At 43.7% G+C, this 21,877-nt stretch overlaps 1 protein-coding gene across 5 annotated transcripts in view; it reads right to left on the bottom strand.

Moving 5' to 3' along the window:
- Positions 1 to 21,877, bottom strand: part of lrba (LPS-responsive vesicle trafficking, beach and anchor containing) — a 149,985-nt gene that overhangs the window by 81,051 nt on the left and 47,057 nt on the right. For all 5 annotated transcript variants that reach the window (XM_076147643.1, XM_076147645.1, XM_076147646.1 and 2 more), the window contains exons 30-35: positions 19,622 to 19,809; positions 17,618 to 17,702; positions 17,257 to 17,390; positions 16,369 to 16,430; positions 7,583 to 7,647; positions 5,728 to 5,836 (exon numbers count right to left, since the gene is read on the bottom strand). In XM_076147643.1, coding sequence (XP_076003758.1) covers positions 5,728 to 5,836; positions 7,583 to 7,647; positions 16,369 to 16,430; positions 17,257 to 17,390; positions 17,618 to 17,702; positions 19,622 to 19,809 — 643 coding nt within the window. The remainder of the gene's footprint in view (positions 1 to 5,727; positions 5,837 to 7,582; positions 7,648 to 16,368; positions 16,431 to 17,256; positions 17,391 to 17,617; positions 17,703 to 19,621; positions 19,810 to 21,877) is intronic.

Genomic DNA, 21,877 nt, shown 5'->3' with positions numbered 1-21,877 from the left:
AGGCGAGACATCAGGCTTGTCCTTGTCTGGTATCAGAGAATGCAAATACACTACAAATAAGGAATTCCTCGCGGAACACAATGGAGGTCTGGGGAGACAAGAGGATGAAATGAGAAAGGAGGGTGGGGGTCGCTGAACAAAAGTAGATGGCGAACAAGTCCACCAATTGGTTTCAAAGAGATTCTGTTGCACTTGATCTCTTGCCCTCCAGTTTTCAAATTGCAACATAAAATGTCACCAGGGGAATTCAGACAATGGGATGGGGACGAAACGAGTGAAAGGAAGAGGAGGGGGAGAAAAATGAGGGCTTAAAAGTACAATGGCGAACAAAAGTCACCAAATGACAATGCCTGACAGCCACTTCAATTCTGAAATGATGCCCCTGTCATGCCGCGCTCCCAAGTATTGATTTTTCTTCTCTTGGAGTGCAGGAGGGGGAAAAAATAATCTAATCCAGTTGAAACAGATCCCTGCTGCTGGCATGGGCCCATCGCTAGCGGCCATCAAGGTTAACGCAGGCGCAACACTTATCAAAGTATCTCTCTCGTCATCTCCCCCCCGCCCCCTGCATGCTGTCTATGTCTGATCTTTAATGGACTGGTCACCATGCTTGGCTGGCAGCCTCTTCATCTCCTGCAACACAGAAATCTCAGGGCGCTGCAAATCCACACGCTTCTCTCGCCCGTCATTAGTCTGCGTTTCTGCCATCTTGGGACGACAACTCCGGCTTCGGATTCAAGGTCATGCCACGTGAAAAATCATATGTGTTAAAGTGTCGTCTGGAGGTGAAAAATAGTCAAATGAAGCAGGGAAGGGACCGGATGAAAAATATATGTCCTCCAGACGAGCGTGTTGGCTGAAATCGTGCACGCAGGACACAAAGCCAAGCAAAACAAACCTCCGATGCCACAAAGCTTAAATAAAAAGCTTAATAAAATTGCGTTTAAATATCTAGAGGCTGGGAAAGACCATTACAAAATCAAAACGCAGTCTTCCTAAGAAAAAAAAACAACAGAATGTTCTTCCCCGTGACAAAAGAGCTCTGTGTCAGAGCGAAACAAAGGGAACAGTGCGTGGAGTACAGTCATATTCCGGGGTTAGTTGGTCACATATAATGATCGGAGCTGCGGAGGAGGTATCTGGGGACTTCATTACGCTGACAAGGCACTGGGACTGAGACTACACTTCCACAACCATCTTCTGTACCCCATTTCTAACATTCTAGTTCCCGTTGTTCTCCCGAGTGAAGAATTCCAACGCCTTAGAAAGACGTGTATCTACACAGAATGAACAGGACGTGCCTTGTTTTTAAGCGTTTAATGATGAAGTGGGAATTTATGTACGAACAAAAGAAACAAAAGAAAGTGGAATTTTTCGCTCCAGTTTGTCTTTTTTTGATGAGGCTCCACTATCGCCCACAACAGAACAGAAATAGACATGTTCCTCTTGTTCTCTCTGGTTCTCCAGACAGGAGATTTTGTCCATAATGAGATGCTTGGGCATCCAACCCTGCTGACATACATCACAGTTGTGACAACTACATGACAGCTCGCTACAGTTGGTGGCAGCTATCAGTCCACATGCTGAGAAGTGATGTGATGTAAATAGCGTGTGGGAGTAATAGTGCACATTTACTATATCTGTCTGTGTGTGTGTCTGTCTGTCTGTCTGTCTGTTCAACTCTGAGTAAACTTTGTTTAGCATATAAACCATTTACATTTATTAATTTGGCTCTTTTATCCAAAGACATGTATGGAGTGGTATAATAACTTGTATTCCTTTGGAGTGTGGCAGGATCCCACCTTAGATACACACAAAATGTGCTTTAAAAAACGGAAAAAAAACAAAAAGAAAAATACCTTGCCTCTCTACTAGTGGATAGAAGTATAATATTGTAAGTATGCCTGAATTTTATTTATTTTATTGATCTTGGAAATACTTTGGGGGAAAGCACATGGCTGTATCTGGCCCTTAGTAGACAGAGGGGACCAAGCAGGACTGCAAGAGGAGGGAAAAAAAATGGCCAAAAAAGAGCAAAAATCCAATCGACATCTTGCAAAGTTTGCATAGGAACCATTTCAAAACATCCAGGATCCCAAATTCACACCCATGTTTTATGGAAGAATAAGCCACAATGTTTCCCTTTGAACAGCAAATGACTTCATCTGTAACTGAAACTGTAAACTGTTTTTTGTGCGGCTTGTGTTCAACATGAAGAGCTGAAGCTGCAGCATGTGCCACTGGGCCTCTGTGTGATGTGCCCGGTTACAGAGAGCTGCTCAGTATCATCGCTATGATGAGGGAACATAATGAGCATCAGCTCAATGTTAATGTCATTAACTTGGGGAGCAGGAGCGGATCACTTTCAAGCTCAGCAGAGGGAAGACAATGATGCCACAAACCAATTAGCCACTATCGTCTGGCTTTCACGAGATCTCCCAGTCAATTCAATTACTCTATATAACAGCAGAGGATGAAACAAGAAGGTTTATGAAAAAAAGAGAAAAAAGATGGAGCAGAGGAGAAGGGTAAGAAAGAATAGATATGACCTGGGTCTTGCTCACTCTTCCCTATCTGGACCTTCTTATCTGCCCTTGTGCCCCTGAGCCCACCACATTTCATCCCTAATGAACAGCCCCATAAAAAGAGGGAGTTCGATTTCTCTCTCCTCCTTTCTATCTCTTGGCTTCCCTCTCTTTCCTGCTCCTCTGTAAGATATCGGAGTCTATCATTTGCTGTGGTGGGCAGCGGCATCCGATCTGCAGATCTCCTTCGCATTAAGGATCCTATTAGATAGAGAACCCTAAAAGGTAATTGGATTTCCCCTCTAGTTATCTTCATCTCTGTTTCACCCTAAGCCCACTGTAATAACTTACTCCCAGCGCCAAAGATAACTCAATTCTGTCCCGGAGAGGGAGAAGCAGTAAGAGTCTGAGGAGAGAGAGAGAAAGAAAGAGAGAGAGAGAGTAAGCGAGAGAGAGAAAGAAAGAGAGCAAGCGAGAGAGAGTGTGTGTGTGTACAGTATGTTTCGGCTCCGAGGCAAACGGGTATCTAAATCACAAGGTTCGTCAATCACTGCCTTCTCAAGGATATAAACTCTGACAGGAAGCAAACAGAAACGTGTTTTTATATACTGTGTAATAATGAATAATTCTTTCTGTCTGATGCCTTGGTCGGTGCGTCTAAAACGGGCGCGCTACATCCAGCATAGTATATGGAAATGTGTGCTGGATGACTTAGCATTAACATGAAACCTCCTCACTCCCACTGTAACTTTGTGTCAGACAAAATGAGATGTTTGATAATGGAGGTTTGATGAGGTTTACTTCTGATAAAAAAAACACAGCGACACTATAGAATCACAACATCATAGTACAGAACAAACGGTGCTTTCAAAACTGGGACAGAGGAGAAAATTATTTCAAAACCCTCCACCCTCGCCCTCAGGGGGGATGTTTCATTGGCCTGTTATTTTTATTGTGGCAGTGCAAAATGAAACCGTTGGCTCCAGCAGGCTCAAGCTCAGCTTGTATGGAGGCAAAAATCAATACAGCAATATCAGAGCAAGACTTATCAGGGGTTCACTTCTTTTCAGAGGTCACTGAGGAGCAACTGCATTTAAGTGGGGAATTCAATTGTGAAACATTGTTTGGGCCAAGCTATGGTGGGTATCTGATTAAGGGTGATTGGAAGAGTGCAGAGGTAAAATCAGTTTCAAAAAGAGAGCAAAAATAAAACTGCCGCAAAGCTATAGCGTTCCATTTGTTGTTCATTTTAGCCAGTGCAGACTCTTTAAGTTCATACACAGAGGTTGTCCGCATGAAAACGACGGCATCTATTCATGCAGCGAATACTATACTTTCTTTATCGAACATATAACCTCCTTAATGCGCAGCCAACAGTACTCTGCTAAGCAGGTCGGTACAGATCTATATTGCGATGTGTTACAAGTCCAGCATATATAAATTAGACATGTGCGTGTGAAGCAGTGGGATAAAGGGAAGAGGGTAGCAGAGCAGATAACTACTAAATAACAGACTGAGCAGTGAATGTCTGTCCTTGGTTGCCTGTAATCTGCACTCAGTTACCCGACATGTGGCACAGTTGCTTCACGTTGTGCTTCCAAGCGCCGCAGAAATCAGACAAATAACCAAACGCAGCTTATATAAACACGAGAATCCCAAACTAATAAATTGCGTATTGTATGCCCAACTCTTATCCAGACTTTCTTTTATGTTATACACAAACAGTATGAGCAGCGAACACGGCTTAAGTAAATATGACAGCCTAGTAATGTGGGTATGAACAAAATAGATCATGATCATAAAAAAAAAAACTATTTGTCTGTGAAAGCTGAGGGGCAGCCAGTCTGTTAACAAGATATGGATGGAAAACAAGATCCAATGGAGGGGATTTAAGTAATTGAGAGAGGATAGGGACATGGTACCAAATGGCACATGGCCGGAGGCAGAGTGGGCTCGTTTGTGGTAAAACTTTTGTTTTCTTGTGAAACTTTTGCGTAGAGAACTTACTAACACAAACGTATGGATGTTCACGCACACATTAGCAATGCATAATATGTCTTTCCATAACCTGGGAGTGTAGTAAATTTATAGTAAATCTGCTACATCCACTTTGCGACCTGAATCACAATCGGGGCAGTCTGCTGCGTCAATGACGGGGTCAGGCCGTACACACTCCGCAGATGACTGACACTTGGAGCAGTAGGAAAGGGTCAGGAGACTGCAGTGCCAATCAGACAGAAAAAACAGGCAAGCCAAGCAAGCAGGAGAGAGCAAAACATGGCAATCCGAGACTAAACTTAGATGTGTAAGAGTTGTGCTCCTGGCCCTCTGATTGACTTTCAACACTCTTGAGGGATTTTCCTTTACCAGACTGTACGAGAGACCCTTCCTTGAACCTGAAAGAAAGCATCGCATTTTACTGCAAAGTGGGGGCTGAGGGCCTGGGGTGGAGGTGGAGGTGGTGGGTTTACACAGTCAACCCTTCAGGCCAGCACCTCTCAGGTCTGTCTGCAGCTTTTAGTGCTGGCAGGTTCCCGAGAAATGCAAGAGGGAGGGATGGAAGAGAGGGGAGGATGCCATATTCCTGTCACTGGCAAAATACACCCCCAGTGGGAGTATAATGGACAGGATCTCAGCAGGGCAGGAAATGATTTTGGTGAGATCTAGAAAGCAGAGAGGGTGTAGTATAGTTGGCCTGAGAACGGGGCAATGAGGGCTGCCTATGGGTCAGGGTAGATTTGGCCCAGTAGTTAAATGTGAATGGCAACATTTGTGCTGAAAAGTAGTAGGAAACAGAGGAGGGGGGTTCAGGGGCAAGTCTGCAGTTAAGACTGAGAGACACAGGGATAAATCAAAACTACATAATGTTTGGTTTACGATATGTGCCAAGCATGATCTCTAACCTTAAACTTCTCCAGTAAGTGTGTCTGTGCATTTGTGTGCGTGTGTGTGTGTGTGTGTGTGTGTGTGTGTGTGTGTGTGTGTGTGTGTGTGTGTGTGTGTGTGTGTGCATGCATTATTTCTGCACCGCTGCTGCACAGGGGTCTGTTTGAAAAGAAAACACACATCTTCTATGTCTGTCATCATGGATCGTGACACTTGGAGAAACATGAAGTGGTGGAGGGTTCAGCGTCTCTATGTGCACACTGAGGTTCACCCTTCATTTATATTTAATAAATATGATCGATTCACAGCATCTTACCTCAAACTCTGCATGTTTGTGGATGTCTTCAGCCCTCTGTCGGCTGAGGATGAACTCAGCTTCGTTCGCCACACGCACAAGGTGGTCCTTCATGGTGTGACTCAGCAGTCTGGAGGAGAGGGCACACAAATGTCACTCAGTGGAATAATGCTGTCCACAATATTGTGTTTTCTTTAGCAGTATTCTGATCTCAATTGTGACAAATTGAATTCAGTCACAGAGGAAAACATCTGTTTAACACCATGAGATCTGTTAAACCAGCACAATAACAGCCATGTCATATCCATAAAATGCTGAAAAAGAACCATGCAAAATAGGCAGAAAATCTAATTTGGAAACATGACCAGTCCAGTTTGATCCTTTAACTGGGGTGCAGGTGCTAATTGATTTGTTAATGATATGCATCTGACAAGAGGGAGGTTCCCTGCCCATGTTACTACATATGTAATCTACCTCCCTCCCTCTTCTTATCAGTGTTAATGAAATGTGCATGTTTGTGTGTATGTAGGTCGAAGAAACCTCTCTAACCCAAAAGGTCAGGACTGTGCAAAGTGGAACAATAACAGGCCAGGGGACAGAGAGGAAGGACTGTGGGGCCCAGGCTGGGATTGGATGTGGGGTGTGGGTTTAGGGGCCAGGGGTTGCCTGTAACCTAAGCCTGCTGTTTCAGCACAGGGCAGCAGGGGAGCGGAGGCACTGGGGCCTCAGTAGCCTCTTTGGCCCTGTCCAGGCCGCTATCAAACACCCTACAACTGCCCTTATTTATGGCGCTCTGCACTCACATACTGTACACATGGACAAGACAGACATGCTGCGTTTAAAAGGCCAAAAGGCATATGTCCTTACACACATGTGCAAATCCTTACGTAAGATGTCAAATAAATGAGAAAGTAAAAATACTACATCAACTACACCATAACAACACAACTGCTCAAATCATTAATCAATGGGTGAATCTGGTGGCTCAGTGGTTTAAAAATGTAAACTGTGATAGCCAAGTGCCCAGTTAGATACTGGACCTGACCTTTGTTGCACATCAGTCCCCTTCCATCCCCATGTTTCCTGTCTGTCTAGGGGTTAAGGCTGTTACGCAATTTCTAGGTTTTTTTTTGTTTGACTTATTATTTTCAGTTCAGTTTTCTGTTCCAAAGGACTACTTCATACCTTCAAGGAGACCGTATAAATCACCATACATTCACGAGCAACCTTGGCTTGGTTTCAAGTGAGCAGCCTCTTTAGAGAGAATTATAAATCCCATCCTCCATAAAATAGTCAGAGAGTACATTGTAAGTCTCATTAGCATTACTCTGTCTACCAAATCTAAAGGCCAGGGATTGATAAAGGAAAGTGTGGCTCTCTACGTGTGAAACTAATGAGCCAACTGGACCCCGAATAAGAAGGCCCTGCAAGGAAGAGACATGCAAGCTTAAACATGGGGACAATTTGAAAAAGCAAGAAAAACAAAGACAAATAGCAAAGCCTTAACCAGAAGTGCATAAACTGACAGAGGGACATTGGGGAATGAAGAGCAATTTCCAAGTGTCACAGAAGAACCAAGTGATCAGAGCCCGTGTCAACTTCCACCCAACCCCTCTCCTTTTCTGAAATCCCTTTGGGATGAGCAGGTATTGAATGGAGCCTTGAACTCATGGGTTCTCCTTTCCCAATTCTCCCAGGCTCCTCTTTCCACCCTGGTCATTGATTTTTGGCCAAGCGGCCCCATCAGAAGAGCCTTAGGGAGCCTGGGGGGGTGTGGTAGAAGCATGACCAAATTGGAAAGTGGCTGATGGGCAGAGGAGGGAAAGCTAATGAAGAAATGCAACTGCAAGATGCTCGAGAGGTCAAAGTTACATACCTGCCCTCATTGACCAACTCGATAAAGGCAAGACCAGCATTCTTCTGGATTGAGTTCTGCCATTCCTGCAAACAAACACACACACACACATTATTTATACAATATAACAAACTATACTTTGTATATATGTATTCTCCTCCACTTTTTCTCCACAAAGTTTGAAGAGGAATCAAATTCACTACTCAAAAACTGTCCCTGTTCAAAGCAATTCTTAAATACAGTATTACATAGTGGTTAGTATTTCCTTCCACTGCAAGATATTAAGATCAATCTGTATGAAATCCCTTGATCATCACAGATCATATACATTGGAAAGGAGAGAAAGAGCTGTGTTGACAGTGCATTTATCACAAGTGAATTCACAAATTTCCTCCTCGTTTTGACTCGCGTTATGGTTCAAGGTGTCAGTCTAAACAATTTAACCACAGTCCTGTGCGACTTTAAATCCTCCGTTCTGAGGGACAACAGAGAGAGGGGGAACCCAGCAGTCATCGTCTCTCATGTTCTGTTCAATATTTCAACACCTACAACACAAGCGTCAAAAGAATAATAAAGCAAGAAGGTCATGGGGCCTGTCTGAACCTCGCAGTGCTTTTTCCCCTTCTTCCTCTCAGGGGAGATGGAGAACTATGCATGAAAAACCTCAGGTTAAACACCTAAACTACCAAACTACTCTTAAAAAGAAACATTAATCAAAACCACACTCTCAGAGTATTGAGCAATACCAAAGATGTGAACTTTGCTGATACATGTAGCCCTATCATTCATTTTAAATAACACGGCCAGAACATTTTCTCTCAAAAACACTAACAGAAGTACCCAAAACAACAGATTTTAAGTCAGTTAACAGCACAACCACAGACTGAAACAGTGTAAAACTCTATCATCATTCCTTGAGTTGACAGAGGAAGCTGTATGTTTACGCACAGACTCCCCTTTCAGTAAACCAAGAGAGCCCAAAGGGAGGAGGATATCGGTGCTCCAAGGAGGAAGGAAAGATCAATTTACAAGAATTTCTAATTCACATCCAAACATATTTGTGTATATGTGATGACTTTCAAACCAAATGCAGTTCTTTCTCTCTCAGCGCAACAAATGTTAAACCATCAGAGCCAATCATGCGGCGAGCCAAGAGGAACCATTCCTCAGAAACGCCTGTGCACCATCACTCTGTATCCAACTCTACGTCACACAGACAACAACCTAACACTTAACCTCAATTCATCACTGCTTGTTGTCCTGGAGGACCATATTGGCATTGACCGTGTTTACAATACATTCCAAATAAAGAGGGCACAGTGGGAATAACGTCTGGGCTCGGGAGTGGAAACTGCGTTTTTTTTTATTTGAGTACTGGCAGAGAGTTTGTGGCTTAGGCTTACGTTTAGAGGAAGTGTGTGAGAGCAGCCTTGGGGCCTTCTACTTGAAGCATAGAGTGTAGTTGAAGGACATTAACCATGAGTGCAAGTCTGTGGCTGTGGGGAAAGACCAGACCAGGTTACACTACGCTAGCACGGGACTGACATAAACAGCACAGGAAGTGAAGCTGTAAATAGGATCATACTGGAAAACCAGAAAACCAGTCAATTGACTTGACGTCTTGACATTAAATTTAGTTTTTTGATTGCTATGACTTCTATTTACTCTGCGTGTAGATTATTTGGAAGGCACTCCTACAAAAGCCTGTACAAGCATATAAACAATGTCTTGTTCTGATAGTGTTTTTTGTTACGGATTTCACACATCTATGATATTCTCCCTCAGCATCGGACACAGGACCTTCTTAGGTATATTATACCAAAGCCTACCTCTCTATCAAATGTTGCTACAATCGCCTCAGAACATTTTGCCGCAATCTTGCTAACTAACAAACAAACACATTGACCCACAAAGGCGGTAACAAAAAGGCTTTGGTCCTAAATTATGTTTGACCAACAGTGGAGGGGCCATTGGCATTTTGTGGACAGAGACAGAGGTGATAGCAAGACTAATGGTGTCATTATGGGTCCTCTAGTTGAATTAAAAAAGCAATGACCCTGATCAGACAGACATCTCGTGGTGACAAAAAGGAAACAGGGACAGGTCAGTGATAGAATATTGGATTTTGTCTGCCCTGGTCAGCGGTGTCACAGGTTTTATGGCAGCGATAGGGGCCACAACCACAGCAGGCTTGATGAGAGGATACAAGCAGCCATTTGTGACCTATCACCTTTAACCTGACCTGCTAACAGACGATAGGACAGGAAAGGGGCTGTCCCTTGATCAAAACTAGTCAACGCATGGACATTTTGCCACAGTTCAATACCGCTCGCAGGGGCAGGGATATGAATTACATTTGCTGCCATTTCGGAGAAGGGACAATGGGTTTCAGTGTGTATGAGTGAAAGTTAGTGTATTCATAGAAATGTCTCTCTCAATCTCAAGTCAATAAGAGAGCTCTGTTTGGTCTGTGTTCCACGATGATGGCGTTGAGTCTAAACACACATGCCATGCACTTCCGTCATTACAGCTGATTATCCATAATCAACATCTAAATACGCTGCTACCACGAGTGAGAAAACACAGACCTCCTGAGCAAAATCGCCTTTCAAACATCAGGCTCACCACAACACAAGAGGAAAAAATGTTCAAATGCCGAGGCAAGCAATGTCCCGAATCTCAGAAGAAATAAATAAGTCAGTTGTGCTTTTTGGTGGCATCAGTCATAATCACAAGTATTTGTTGATTTGAAAGGCTATGGGAATACCGTTCAGATGGCACAACAAACGCATAAATCCTTGTGTCAAACACAGCACTGCAGCAGCGGTCAAATTAAACCGCCTGAATGCTACTGATTTTACTTTCTAAATTCGGAAAACGTATAAGAGTTCCTTGTCTAGGCATTATGTTTGGCTATATGACAAAATATCTCAGAAAACAGCAACAAAATGCCTCCGTTTAACATAAAAGGATCATGGATTCTAATAAATCTGTCAGAGACTGCCGAGGCCGCTTACAAATCCATAACAGGAGTCCAAGCTTGAATTTTGAATAAAACCTCACATACTGACGAGCAGACAAGTAAACAGTTTTTGTATTTGAGAGAGGCAAATATTTATGAACAATAATATATCTACAAGAAATTGAACCTTTGTTTTGCAAACGAAAAGATTTAAAAGAAAAAAGAAAAATATGAATTAGTCATTGCCCTTTTGGCTGATAAATGTTGAAGCTGAATAGTTTTTGGCTAATTCATGACTTATTTGTGTAAATATAACTTAACAAGTAGAAGGTGCGTCAACAATAGTGCTCAATACTACACATGTGCCTGTTCAGACAATATTTGGATAAAGAAATACACACTCTAAATAGATATCTGATAAAGGAACATTTTCTTATAAAAAATAAATATTTACACTACAATGTCTCAAAGATTGGATTAATTTTTCTCGCCATGTTGTGTCCTTCCTAAATCTCGTGAGACTTCAATTTGGCTTTGATTTCATGTGCCACTACACCACTCCAGTCAGGAAAGAAAATGACTGATCAATTTGATTGATCTGCTGTGACTTTTCCCTCCGAAAAAGCGCAACATGGCACATATTGGATTTACCTTTAATTTGTCAATTGTTGGTAGTTGATAATGCAGTGTAAATGTCAACAGTTGTCAATCAGCAATTAGAAGACTGGCTTTACCATACACTATAAATACATGTCCATTTACAGTAAGACAGAAAACACTTTTGCGCTTAACTTGGCTTTATAACATCAATATAAAATCACATTAACGCTCATACATCAAAACTTTGTTAACATATATCAAGCTGTATTTACGTAGCCAGCCGTGTCCATAGTTGGACTGCTTTACCAGTTCTTTTTCACAAATAGAGAAAAATGTTATTCCTACTATAGAGTTGCGCTAAGAAGCCATTTCGCTATTTTTATCAGCAGGATAGCGAGGGGTTAGGAGGGGGGGAAGAAACTTAAGAATGCATTCCCAGGTCTTATAAGTTGGGACCTGTCAGGTAAGAAAACATTACATGAACTGTCAGGAGGAGAGGTCTCTGTCAGGAAAATTCATTTATTTGAAACACGATTACACCTTGTGTATAAATAACCAAACGTTGGTGCCACTTGAGGCCCTGGAGTCCCGAGCCACTTGAATCTTGCTCCCACTAAAAACGGTTGGGAGCCAAATTAAAAGCCACTCAATTTTTTTTTCTAGCAGTCTCTCATCTGATTCTCCCCTCTCAGCTAGACTTCACTTCCTGTCAGGAAGCCCCCCCACCCCTCAACCCCCACCTTCTCTGACACAACACACCCTTCGCCCCGTCTCTAGCTGCATAGTTGGCAACGGTAGGGAGCCTGCAGAATTAAGTGCCAGTTGGTGTTGCTCTGTTTTCTCTGCGTCTCAGAGGAGAGTAGCTTTTCAAAGAATATACGGCGTGATATTATCCCCAGGACGGCAGGGGATGGACGCGTGACGGTGGGGATGGCGAGCCGCGTGGCGTGGCTGTAAAGGGGCGCTGCAGGAGTGCACAGGGCGAATGAAAACAGGGAGGGCAGGGGGAGAAAAACTTTGATTTGCACTGATCTTGAACCTTGCGTGTCCGTTTAAATGCACAGTGGGAGTGCGGGTCCGACTGCGAGGAGAGTTTTTTTGTCTAAAGGTTGGAGACATTCCTTGCCCCTTTTCACTTTCTTAAATGTGAAGCAAGTTCCTCATCACTAAAAGCTTCACTCAAGGCAGGAAGAAAGGTAAAGGATGCTAAATAACAAATACAGATAGCAATTTAAATTTCCTAGATTAGCCTCAATTTTTAAACAGCATATCATTAGTTTTAAATATGTATTAAAAAAGTAACTTTAAATTGAGAATATGACTGCTGGTTGTTTGTTATTTCCAGTGCCACTGAGGTAGCACTTTGGTCCCCAGCTTTCTCAGATGATGCTATTGATCGCATGACAACATGCACTCACGACCTGTTCCCTGACCGCAGGGGGTTAAACTTCTTGCCTCAACCAATCTCTAGTTCTAAGCTGGAGGTCAGAGGGTCAAGGGTCAGGAGGAGCCAAGTGTTTGTGGGAAGTCAATGTCTTTCTCCCCGCAGAGTGGGAAAGAGGTACCCATCTGTTTAACAGGTTAACTTTGGCCGCACTGACAAGAAATATGAGATAATGTGCAGTCACTGGATTAGCATTTTAACATTGATGTTATTGAATTACTATTAAAGGATTACATACATCAGCAATCCTTTAAATGTAGTGTGTGTGTGTGCGTGTCGGGGGACGTTTAAATAATTACTTACACTATAAGAGACCCAGTTATCTTCTAATCTTAAGTAACATAGCTACAGTAATCCCCGAGACACCTGGTTTTGTGGCTATGTTTTATGTTAAAATGGGCTTTGCTGCTGCCAAGGGAAAGGTCACCATTTATTCTTATTATCCTAAATGATTAAATCCAAATTCTCCCTGAAACTGAGACTAAAATAAACAAAAAACACTTGAGCGTGCGGCACATGAGCACAGCAAGAACAAAAAAAAAAAGAACACCTCAAATGTATCATGTTACTTGAGAGATCAGATTATTGCATGTAAAGCTCTTCTTCAATTTCCAGCCGTTCCTACCCGATCATCCTACCAGTGCGCCCTGCTCCCCACAATCTCCCATCCCTCCCTCCCTTCCACTCCATGTACAGGGTGCATTTCTGATAAATGGCAGAAGGATGGATGGGCTGACACAGGGGCCGGACAATAATGGCTGATCTACAGGACACAAATGCAGCTACTGAGGAGATTTATGGCCCTCTGCTCATCGTTGACTGTCCAGTATCCGATGAGATGATTTCTCAAAGCACTGACCAGCACCGAGCGTAAGGGGAAAGCTCTTTCTCTTATCCTAGCACATTATTTATTAATCTGATGTTTTGGGTGGAAGCCCCTTCAAGAAGTGCATACGGGAAACAACATAGTGCCCATAAATATGACAAAACAGGCAGAAACATATGGGACAGAGAGAGAGAGTGAAAGTGTCAGGGCAAATCAGAGGCACTGGATGAGGGCGAGGGGCTGTTTATGAAAGATGATAACAGACGTGGTTACAGACGAGACCTGTAAGATCATATTCATGTAATGTGCAAAGGTCTACTTGTCAAGATCCAACACCGTTAAATAATGTAAAGCAACTCTGATGCGTTGATAGTCAATGTTGAAAATCACTAGGGCTGCATGGTTTAGCCAAAAAGCTAAATTGCGATTAATCGTTCGATATAAGTCCCTCTGATGTAACCCTGTTTTAAAGTAATTCAATCCAAAATTAAACAATTTTGCCCCTCCTTTTAATCTGAATTGGCCAAAGAACGAAGAAATAGATGAAACTGTAATGAGAGCATTTAATATCATGTGACGTTATGCAGGTTATTCTCTTTTAATACTTGATGCGCAGCATTTAGACGCTCTACAATATCTATGACAATAACGTGTCAAATAAGAAGCACTTCTTTCCACTATGTAGCGTGGTGCTCAGCGCACAGCTACAGTATGATCATTAATCCTCACTTTGTATATGCAGTAGTCCATGAGGATCAATATAACAGCGGAGAACAAGGCGACGTGCCACCCCAACAGTTAATGTCTGATCAAAATGGCCCTTTAATTGGGAGCACTGTGGTAGTTGTTTAGAAATGGGGCACTATCAAACAGCGGTTTACAATCCCCTCCTCAATGCCAAGCTGATGTGGCCGCGAATGCAACTTTCATAGGATCGCTGATTAAAAACTCCTCTGCGGTCCCTTGCCTCCTGACCCTTGACCCTGGCTCCACTCCATCTCAAAAGCCCGGGAAATTAATTAAAATTTCACAGAGATGGTATCACATCGCATCTGGAGGGAGGGGGGGGCAAGAAAAATCAATCAAAACCATCTCCATCCGCTCCCTCCAGAGGCCGGTGTGAAGGCAGGAAGGAGTCGCATGATGGCTGCAGAGAGAACTTCCTGTGAGAGAGCAGAGCATTTCCTGTGCCAGAGGGCCTAACAAACTTTAGCTAAATAACGTCATCAATCACAGGCACCGGCTCACTCTCGCTGCCCCGCTAGCAGAACAAACACACAAATAATTATACATTGTAATTTAGCTCAGAGGAAAGTCTGTCCCTGTTTTGCCGTTTTCCCCAGTGAAATGCAGCGGATCACCCCTTGCCTTCGCCAAACCCCCCCCCACCCCCTTCTCCCCTTTACACAACAATAAAATTACATTTGCATCAGCTGTGAGAAAATTTGGTTGGATGATTTATTGAAGCAATCAACACTCCGCTGGCCAATCCCTGGCCTTCTCAATGAATGCAGGGAAATTTTGTCTGTGTGCGTGTGTGTGCGTGTGTGTGTGCGTGAGGCAGACAGCATGCGCGTTGTGATTGAGGGTGTGGGCCGGGTGATGGTGGTGGTTGGGGAGCTGGGAGCTTTGGAGAAAGGGAGAAATAGCTTGGGCTGGGGACCAAATGGGGGTGCGAGGCATGAGCTGTGCAGCGGGGCAATCACCAAGATTCTGCCTTTGATTAGATTAGCATTAAACAACACCCTGACAGATATGACAAATAGGTGCATTAGAGCCTGTCATTCTCCCCTCTTTGGTTTTCTATCTCGCCTTGACTCCTGCTATTCCCGCCTCTCTGGACGTTCCGGCTCGGATTCCCTCCTCGTGTTCCACTGGCCTAAATCTATGCGTGGCCGCTGACATCCCAAACGGATGTGCAATCTGGCTGCACTACCTTTTTAGAGACGAAGTGAAGTGAATAATGGGAAGCAAATAGGGAATAGAGGTTAAAAAGGGGAGACGGTAGAGAGAGAGAGAAGGAAGGAGGGAGGGAGGGAGAGAGGGAGAGAGAGAGAGAGAGAGAGAGAGAGAGAGAGAGAGAGAGAGAGAGAGAAAGAGAAAGAGAAAGAGAGAGAGAGAGAGCCAGATGACAGCCGCTATTCCTTTAAAAAATAAAGCAGATAAAAAGGCTGGCGCACTGCTGAGAGACGCATCATTAATCAGATGTGTTTTTGTAATAGAGCTTTTTTTTTCATGAGATGCTCTAAATGGTAAAGAGACAAACAAACAAGGCCAGAGGGGAGTTATTATCTGTTGTCCTTGTCAATGAGTGTGTGTACCAGTGCACTTGCGTGTGTTTGTAGCTCTACAAAAAGTGCTTCTATATTGAACTGATACACTTTGTTTACTTATTACATGTGGAGCAAAATATACAAAGTATTCTATATTACAACGCAAACAGCACTAGTCTAGTTTGGTGTCTCTATATGCTAAGTAGGCATCCAGTAGTGATCTATTGACATCCCTGATCATTGATCTACCCACACCTGCCTATGATCCCCGTATTAGTATTCATGAATCCCGCATCAGCTAAATAAACTTGGCAACAAAACACCCACAAGACAACAGAGTAGAGAGGGATAATCAATGCAAAGCACCATCAAATCTACATTATCCCTCCTCATCAGTTTGGCCCACGGCACAAAGGCCGGCACGTGGGTCAAAGGTGACACGGACGGGTCGGCCACCCTTGACCCATAAACCAATATTTGTAGCCAAAGAGACCTTGTCTGTGGGTTTTATTCCATGGGACAAGTGAATGCAGAAATGGTCTAGAGGAGCACAAAGTAGTGTGTGGGGGGAGATAAGGCACAGAATGGCTCACCGTCTTCCTCACATCGCTGGATTTATTGCACTCGAGGTGAGCCTGATAAATCGGATGGGTGGAAAAAGCAGAGGACAGGGATAAAAAGAGATAAAGATGCCAGACTTGCCTGTGAACACAGAAGCATGACCAACTCCACCACCGAGCTGCTGGACTTCATACACACCAAGCCTGCAGAAATGACATTAGACAATAAAACACAGTATTATTTTGGGTGTTTATGAATTTGGGAAGCTTCCTCTGCTTCAATGAGGTCTTAAGTTACTTGCGCACACATGGAAGAGTACACGCGGACGCACACACACACACACACACACACACACACACACACTTGCACACACAAAAACAGACAATACCTAATCTTGCGCCATCTGCAAGGGAACAGATAGTATTGATGAGCTTAATGAGTCTACATGATGTTACTGTAAAGTAATACATATTTAGGCCTTGTGTTACAGGCCTGACTTGGCCAACATATGTCCCATTGATCCATAATGGTGAGCCCTGGGGTTTTCAGAGGGCAGGAGGCCACTCTGGTGTCCAGAGTCTGCTGCAGAGGCACAGACGGAAAGAGGGGAGTGTAGCCTTTGGTCTTTGGTTGCTCTTGGGGACACATGCACTATCACACATGCAGACAAATGCGCGCACACGCGCACACACACACACACACACATACAGACACACACACATCGTCCCCTGCCTTCTTTCCGGGCCCCCCTGCAGCTATCAATCAACTTTCCATTTTGTTTGGTGGCAGCAGACATCCCAAACACTGCTATTAGTGGCCTGCCCTCTGACCTGCCCCCCCAGAAACCTTTAGCACAACTACTGGGTTTCAGCTCAACACACACTCATCTCACTGATAACAGCCTGCAAATGTTATTGTATTTAAATGAAGCCATCACTTCAGTGAAACACGGACATTAGAGGTATATATTTAAGTGGGGACAGGTAGAACAGCTGCTGTGAATCTGCCTGTGTGTGCGCTGTTACTCACTGGTGCCTTCAATGAGCAACTCCTGTCCATGGCTACCCAGCAGGGTCCGAGACAGAAATGGGGCAAAATCCACAAAGATCTCTCTCAGCAGAGGAGCGGTCTTCTCCAGGGCGTGTTCCAGACGCTCTGAGATACTGGAGATGTGGGGATGTAACACAGAGAGCACAAGGTTTGATGAATGAAATGCAGACAAGAGAAAAATAAATGTAGGAATTAGTCGGTTCAAAATATTGATTTTGTTACGGGAAAATGGAACAAAGTAACAATCAGTGGAAGTGCATAAAAAGCTGATTGTGTGCTTGTGTGTGTTACAGAGAGAGAGGAAGAAAGGGAGAGCGAGAGAGAGAAGAAGATGAATCACCTCATATTGGGGGCCGTGTGCTGGGTCACAGGGGAGAGTGGGGGGACAGATGGCAGGCTAGTGCTGGCTGGAACCTGGCCGCCTGCTGCAGGGAGAAACCAAAGATCTCCATTATTAGTCTGGATGTTGGACAAGAGTGGGATGCTGTGCGCTCACACACCAACCCACCAACAGAGCAATACATTATACGGCAAGGTCAGTATCATAAACCTGTGTGTGCAAACAGACTTTTATGAAATAATACAATGCCTCAATTCAAATGTACAGAACTGGGAGATTTATGGTCTTATAGGGCAAGATGGCTGCAAGTATATTTTTATGTGTTAGATAGCGGATGATGTACTCCTGGCACAATATGTCTTCCCTATCGCTTTATAATTCAGAGGTTTCCATGACAGGAACCAAAAACTGGTCACATTTCCTCAGCAGCTGGAATCGTACTCTCAGAGAAAACTGTGTAATATCTCACCGCATCAACCAAAATGTAGAACAATAAATAATTTGGAGTAATTACTGTTCTCACTGCTGCACCTGTGTTGGAATTTAGCTATTGCTAAACTTAACTTTTTTTCTCATTAAGTCATTACATACCAATTTACCCCTCTGGGCCTGAGTGTGTGACTGTTTCATTATACAACTAAAAGGTGCTTTATGGCTTCACTCTGGACATGGAGGCACACAAGGTACAAAGTCCACGTTTGATTGATCTGGCAGTAAATTCACTTCTCTGTGGCTCATAAATAAGGTAATGCCCAACTGAATATGGAGTGGGGGGATTCCTCTGGTGTTTCAGGAGGCTTGTTTTTCCAGCCAGGACAGTCTCTGAGCAGGGATAACTCTTAAGGAATGACAGACAGTGTAATGTAGGCTGGAATGTGTGTGTGTGTGTGTGTGTGTGTGTGTGTGTGTGTGTGTGTGTGTGTGTGTGTGTGTGTGTGTGTGTGTGTGTGTGTGTGTGTGTGTGTGTGTGTGCGTGTGTGCGTGTGTGCGTGTGTGCGTGTGTGCGTGTGTGTGTGTGTGTGTGTGTGTGTGCATGCAAGTGTGTATGTGCATGTAAGCTGTTAAGCAGCGCCATGTGGGCCTGCTGAGAGAATCCCTCTAGAGCTGAAGTAGCTCCTTCAAACAAAGAGGAGTAAATGAACATCTCCATTAGTCCTCCCACTGCCCCACTAAAACACACACACACTCACAGAGCATATTTACTCAACACTTTACTCACTGAAACGACGCAACCTATGTATGCAGCTTCTACAGCAATCATTATTCATTGCACATGCACACACACACACACACACACACACACACACACACACACACACACACACACACACACACACACACACACACACACACACACACACACACACACACACACACACACACACACACACACACACACACACACACACACACACACACACACACACACACACACACACACACACACACACCTCCCCAAGATGATTCTAAGGTAAATGCATAATCTCCTAAAACACACAAACCCCACTCTTAAATAACTCCCACCTCCTCTCTTAAACAAACACAGACTCCTCAATGAAACAGCATTAGACATTCACACACACGGACAAAGGTGAAAAGAAAAATGATGGCTTTCTGATCATTATTTACCCACTGTTAAAACTGAACTTGTCAATGTAGGAGAATCTTTCTTGGTAAATGTCTTCATAAATTAGCAAAATCAAATGTCTTTAATGTTAGTTTAGTGTTGGATGTTTAGATGTTTAGTAATCAAGTTCAAGACTGTCATATACCAGAAATCACTACTGTATAATGTCTAATGTACAATATGTAAAAACTAAACAGTATCTTTGAAATCACATTCTAAATAACTCATTGTACTCGTGTTTATTCCATCAGACACAGAGAGGAACACAATCTCTAAATATTGACTTTTTCGTCGCAGGCTCATCCAGGCCACGGCTTAGCTGCCCTTAAACAAACACAGCCTTTCCGCAACGTATATGATTGTGTGTGTGCGCTTACCAGCTGCAGAGTCTGCAGAGGTGCTCTGGGAGGCATCTTCATCGGACACAACAGCAACACTGTTGATCGGCGTCCCACCAGACACGGTGGAGGCGGCGGCAGCGGCGGCGGCAGCGAGAGGAGCGGTGGTAGAGGATGAAACTGGCGATGGTGTGGATCCCATTTTCTTGGGTGCGACCACGACACTTCTGTAGAGAGACGAAACAAATTATTCACTTAATTTTCAACTTGACAGTACTATTGTGAAGAAACGCTGATGGTGTCAGTTCAAAGCCCCTTAAGACTTCCATGTACACAGGCTGCAATACAAACTATCGTCGATCCAATAGTGTGGAAGAGTAATTAGGAGGCGACTTTCCTGACACCGAATATTTTGGAATTGCTTCATCCATCTTACCACAGATCAATGCACGGCCTGTAGCAGTGCTTCATCTGGACCGCTATCACTAAGTCGATAATATATGGATTGCTAATAACAGGAAATACAGATTTGTGAGAAGCATATCAGTTTGCATCCTGACATACAGCCTCTAGTCTCTGGGAACAAAGCATATGCACTGATATAAATAAGAGAACATTAAAGCAGCTTGCTGTAAAGGTTATCAGTGCTCCAGGTCATGGTATCCAAGGGAAGTTAATCTTAATGTGACTTAAAGCAGCTTCTTTATAGGCTGTGCAACTCTTTAAAAAGACAAACAAAGCTCCCTTTTCTTGCATATTTTAAGTGTAGGGGAGTGCATTTTAACAATAACAGCATGTAACCCTAGAATGGACTCTTTTTATCAATGGAATGCACATAAACAATTTACGTCCATCAATGATCGGCCCTTACAGGAGAAGGAAGTATAGAGGAAAGCCTCAGGGATGAACGCTTACTTCCAAACTTAACTTATTACAGTATTTTATTTCTATCGCCACTGTTTCCTCATTTATAATTAGTATTAACAATGCTGCCATGTCCCTCCTGTGCAGTAACAGGAAGTGTTTCACATAGTGATGTGGAGTTCCAATTCCCATCCAGCAGAAGAGCAGATGGGAGGAGAGCAGCGTGTAGATAAACTGTCAGTTTGGTCCCGGGCTCTGACAGACCGCTGGCCATATCAAAGAGCCTGGTCCTGCTTATCAGTGCTGACACAGGGAAAGCAGGCTCTAATCACCGGCTACTGCTCCCTCTCAGAAACAAAAACCAAAGCTTAACCAAGACATGAGCGCTTATATTAAATGCAAATCATGCACAATCACAACTGTGAACACAACTACCTTAAGCTTTCAGATTCCTGCATGAAGACAAGTTGGTCTAACATCTGAGTAAATCATCCATCAGCATTTTTTGTCAAATCTCCACTGCTTCTGTCTTTAATGGAAACTATTAAAGCGGCAGTCAGAGAGATCCCAAAACCAAGTTGTGGTTGAAGGACAAACACATACGGACATACAGACTGCTGTAAAAGCCAACAAGTGCATTAAAAAGGTCCAGACTGATACGCAATAACTGAAATAGTGACAGAGCAGAATGAAATCAGTATTGGTGGAGACAGAGTAGAGATAAACTTTTTTCTGTTCAGATAGTAAGCAGACTGGATGGTGGTATCAGGGAGCAAGGGCGGTGCTGATGTGAAGCACCCCAGGTGTCAACAGCAGGGGAGAGAGACAGACGCCTCCTGGTGCAGGGAGGCTGGGAGTGTGTGTGTGTGTGTGTCTGAATGTACCCACACACATGTGAATATGCATGAGTGTACAAACAAATGCATGAGGGTACAAGTGCGTTTGAGTGTGCCACTGAACATGTCCGTGTCTGTGTTTGGCCGTCCATCTGTTCCCCGGCAAGGCCCAGTGAATTATTCAGCAGGTCATTAGCCACACTTATCATGAGTGGGCCGCCCCAGTCGATTAATCAGCCGTCAGCGGCCCCACTCAACCCACAAACAGGAGTCCGGGGCAGCGAGTACGTACGCCGGGCTGAGGCTGAATTATTTAGAGGTTTTAACCTGCAATGGATAAGGGCAGTAAACAGTGCGATTCCAGTAATCTCTGTTATTTCAGGTAAAACAAGTGTAAGTATGAGTGTCAGTGGTAAAGTGTATACATGTGAATGAGTGTGTGGGGGTGTGTGTTAATGTACAGTTAACCCTATAGCCTCTATATGTGGAGGATGGGAACGTGTACGCCAGCAGCGCCTTGATCACCCCATCACCCTCATTTCACGCAACCCTGTGCATGTAAATTTCTATCATTCATTTACAATAACCACTGACA

This window comes from Genypterus blacodes, unplaced genomic scaffold (assembly GCF_046128005.1).
Source record: "Genypterus blacodes isolate CSIRO-AG114 ecotype Tasmania unplaced genomic scaffold, CSIRO-AGI_Gbla_v1 ptg000039l_1, whole genome shotgun sequence".
NCBI lineage: Eukaryota > Metazoa > Chordata > Actinopteri > Ophidiiformes > Ophidiidae > Genypterus > Genypterus blacodes.
This window is presented reverse-complemented; position numbering and strand designations above follow the sequence as displayed.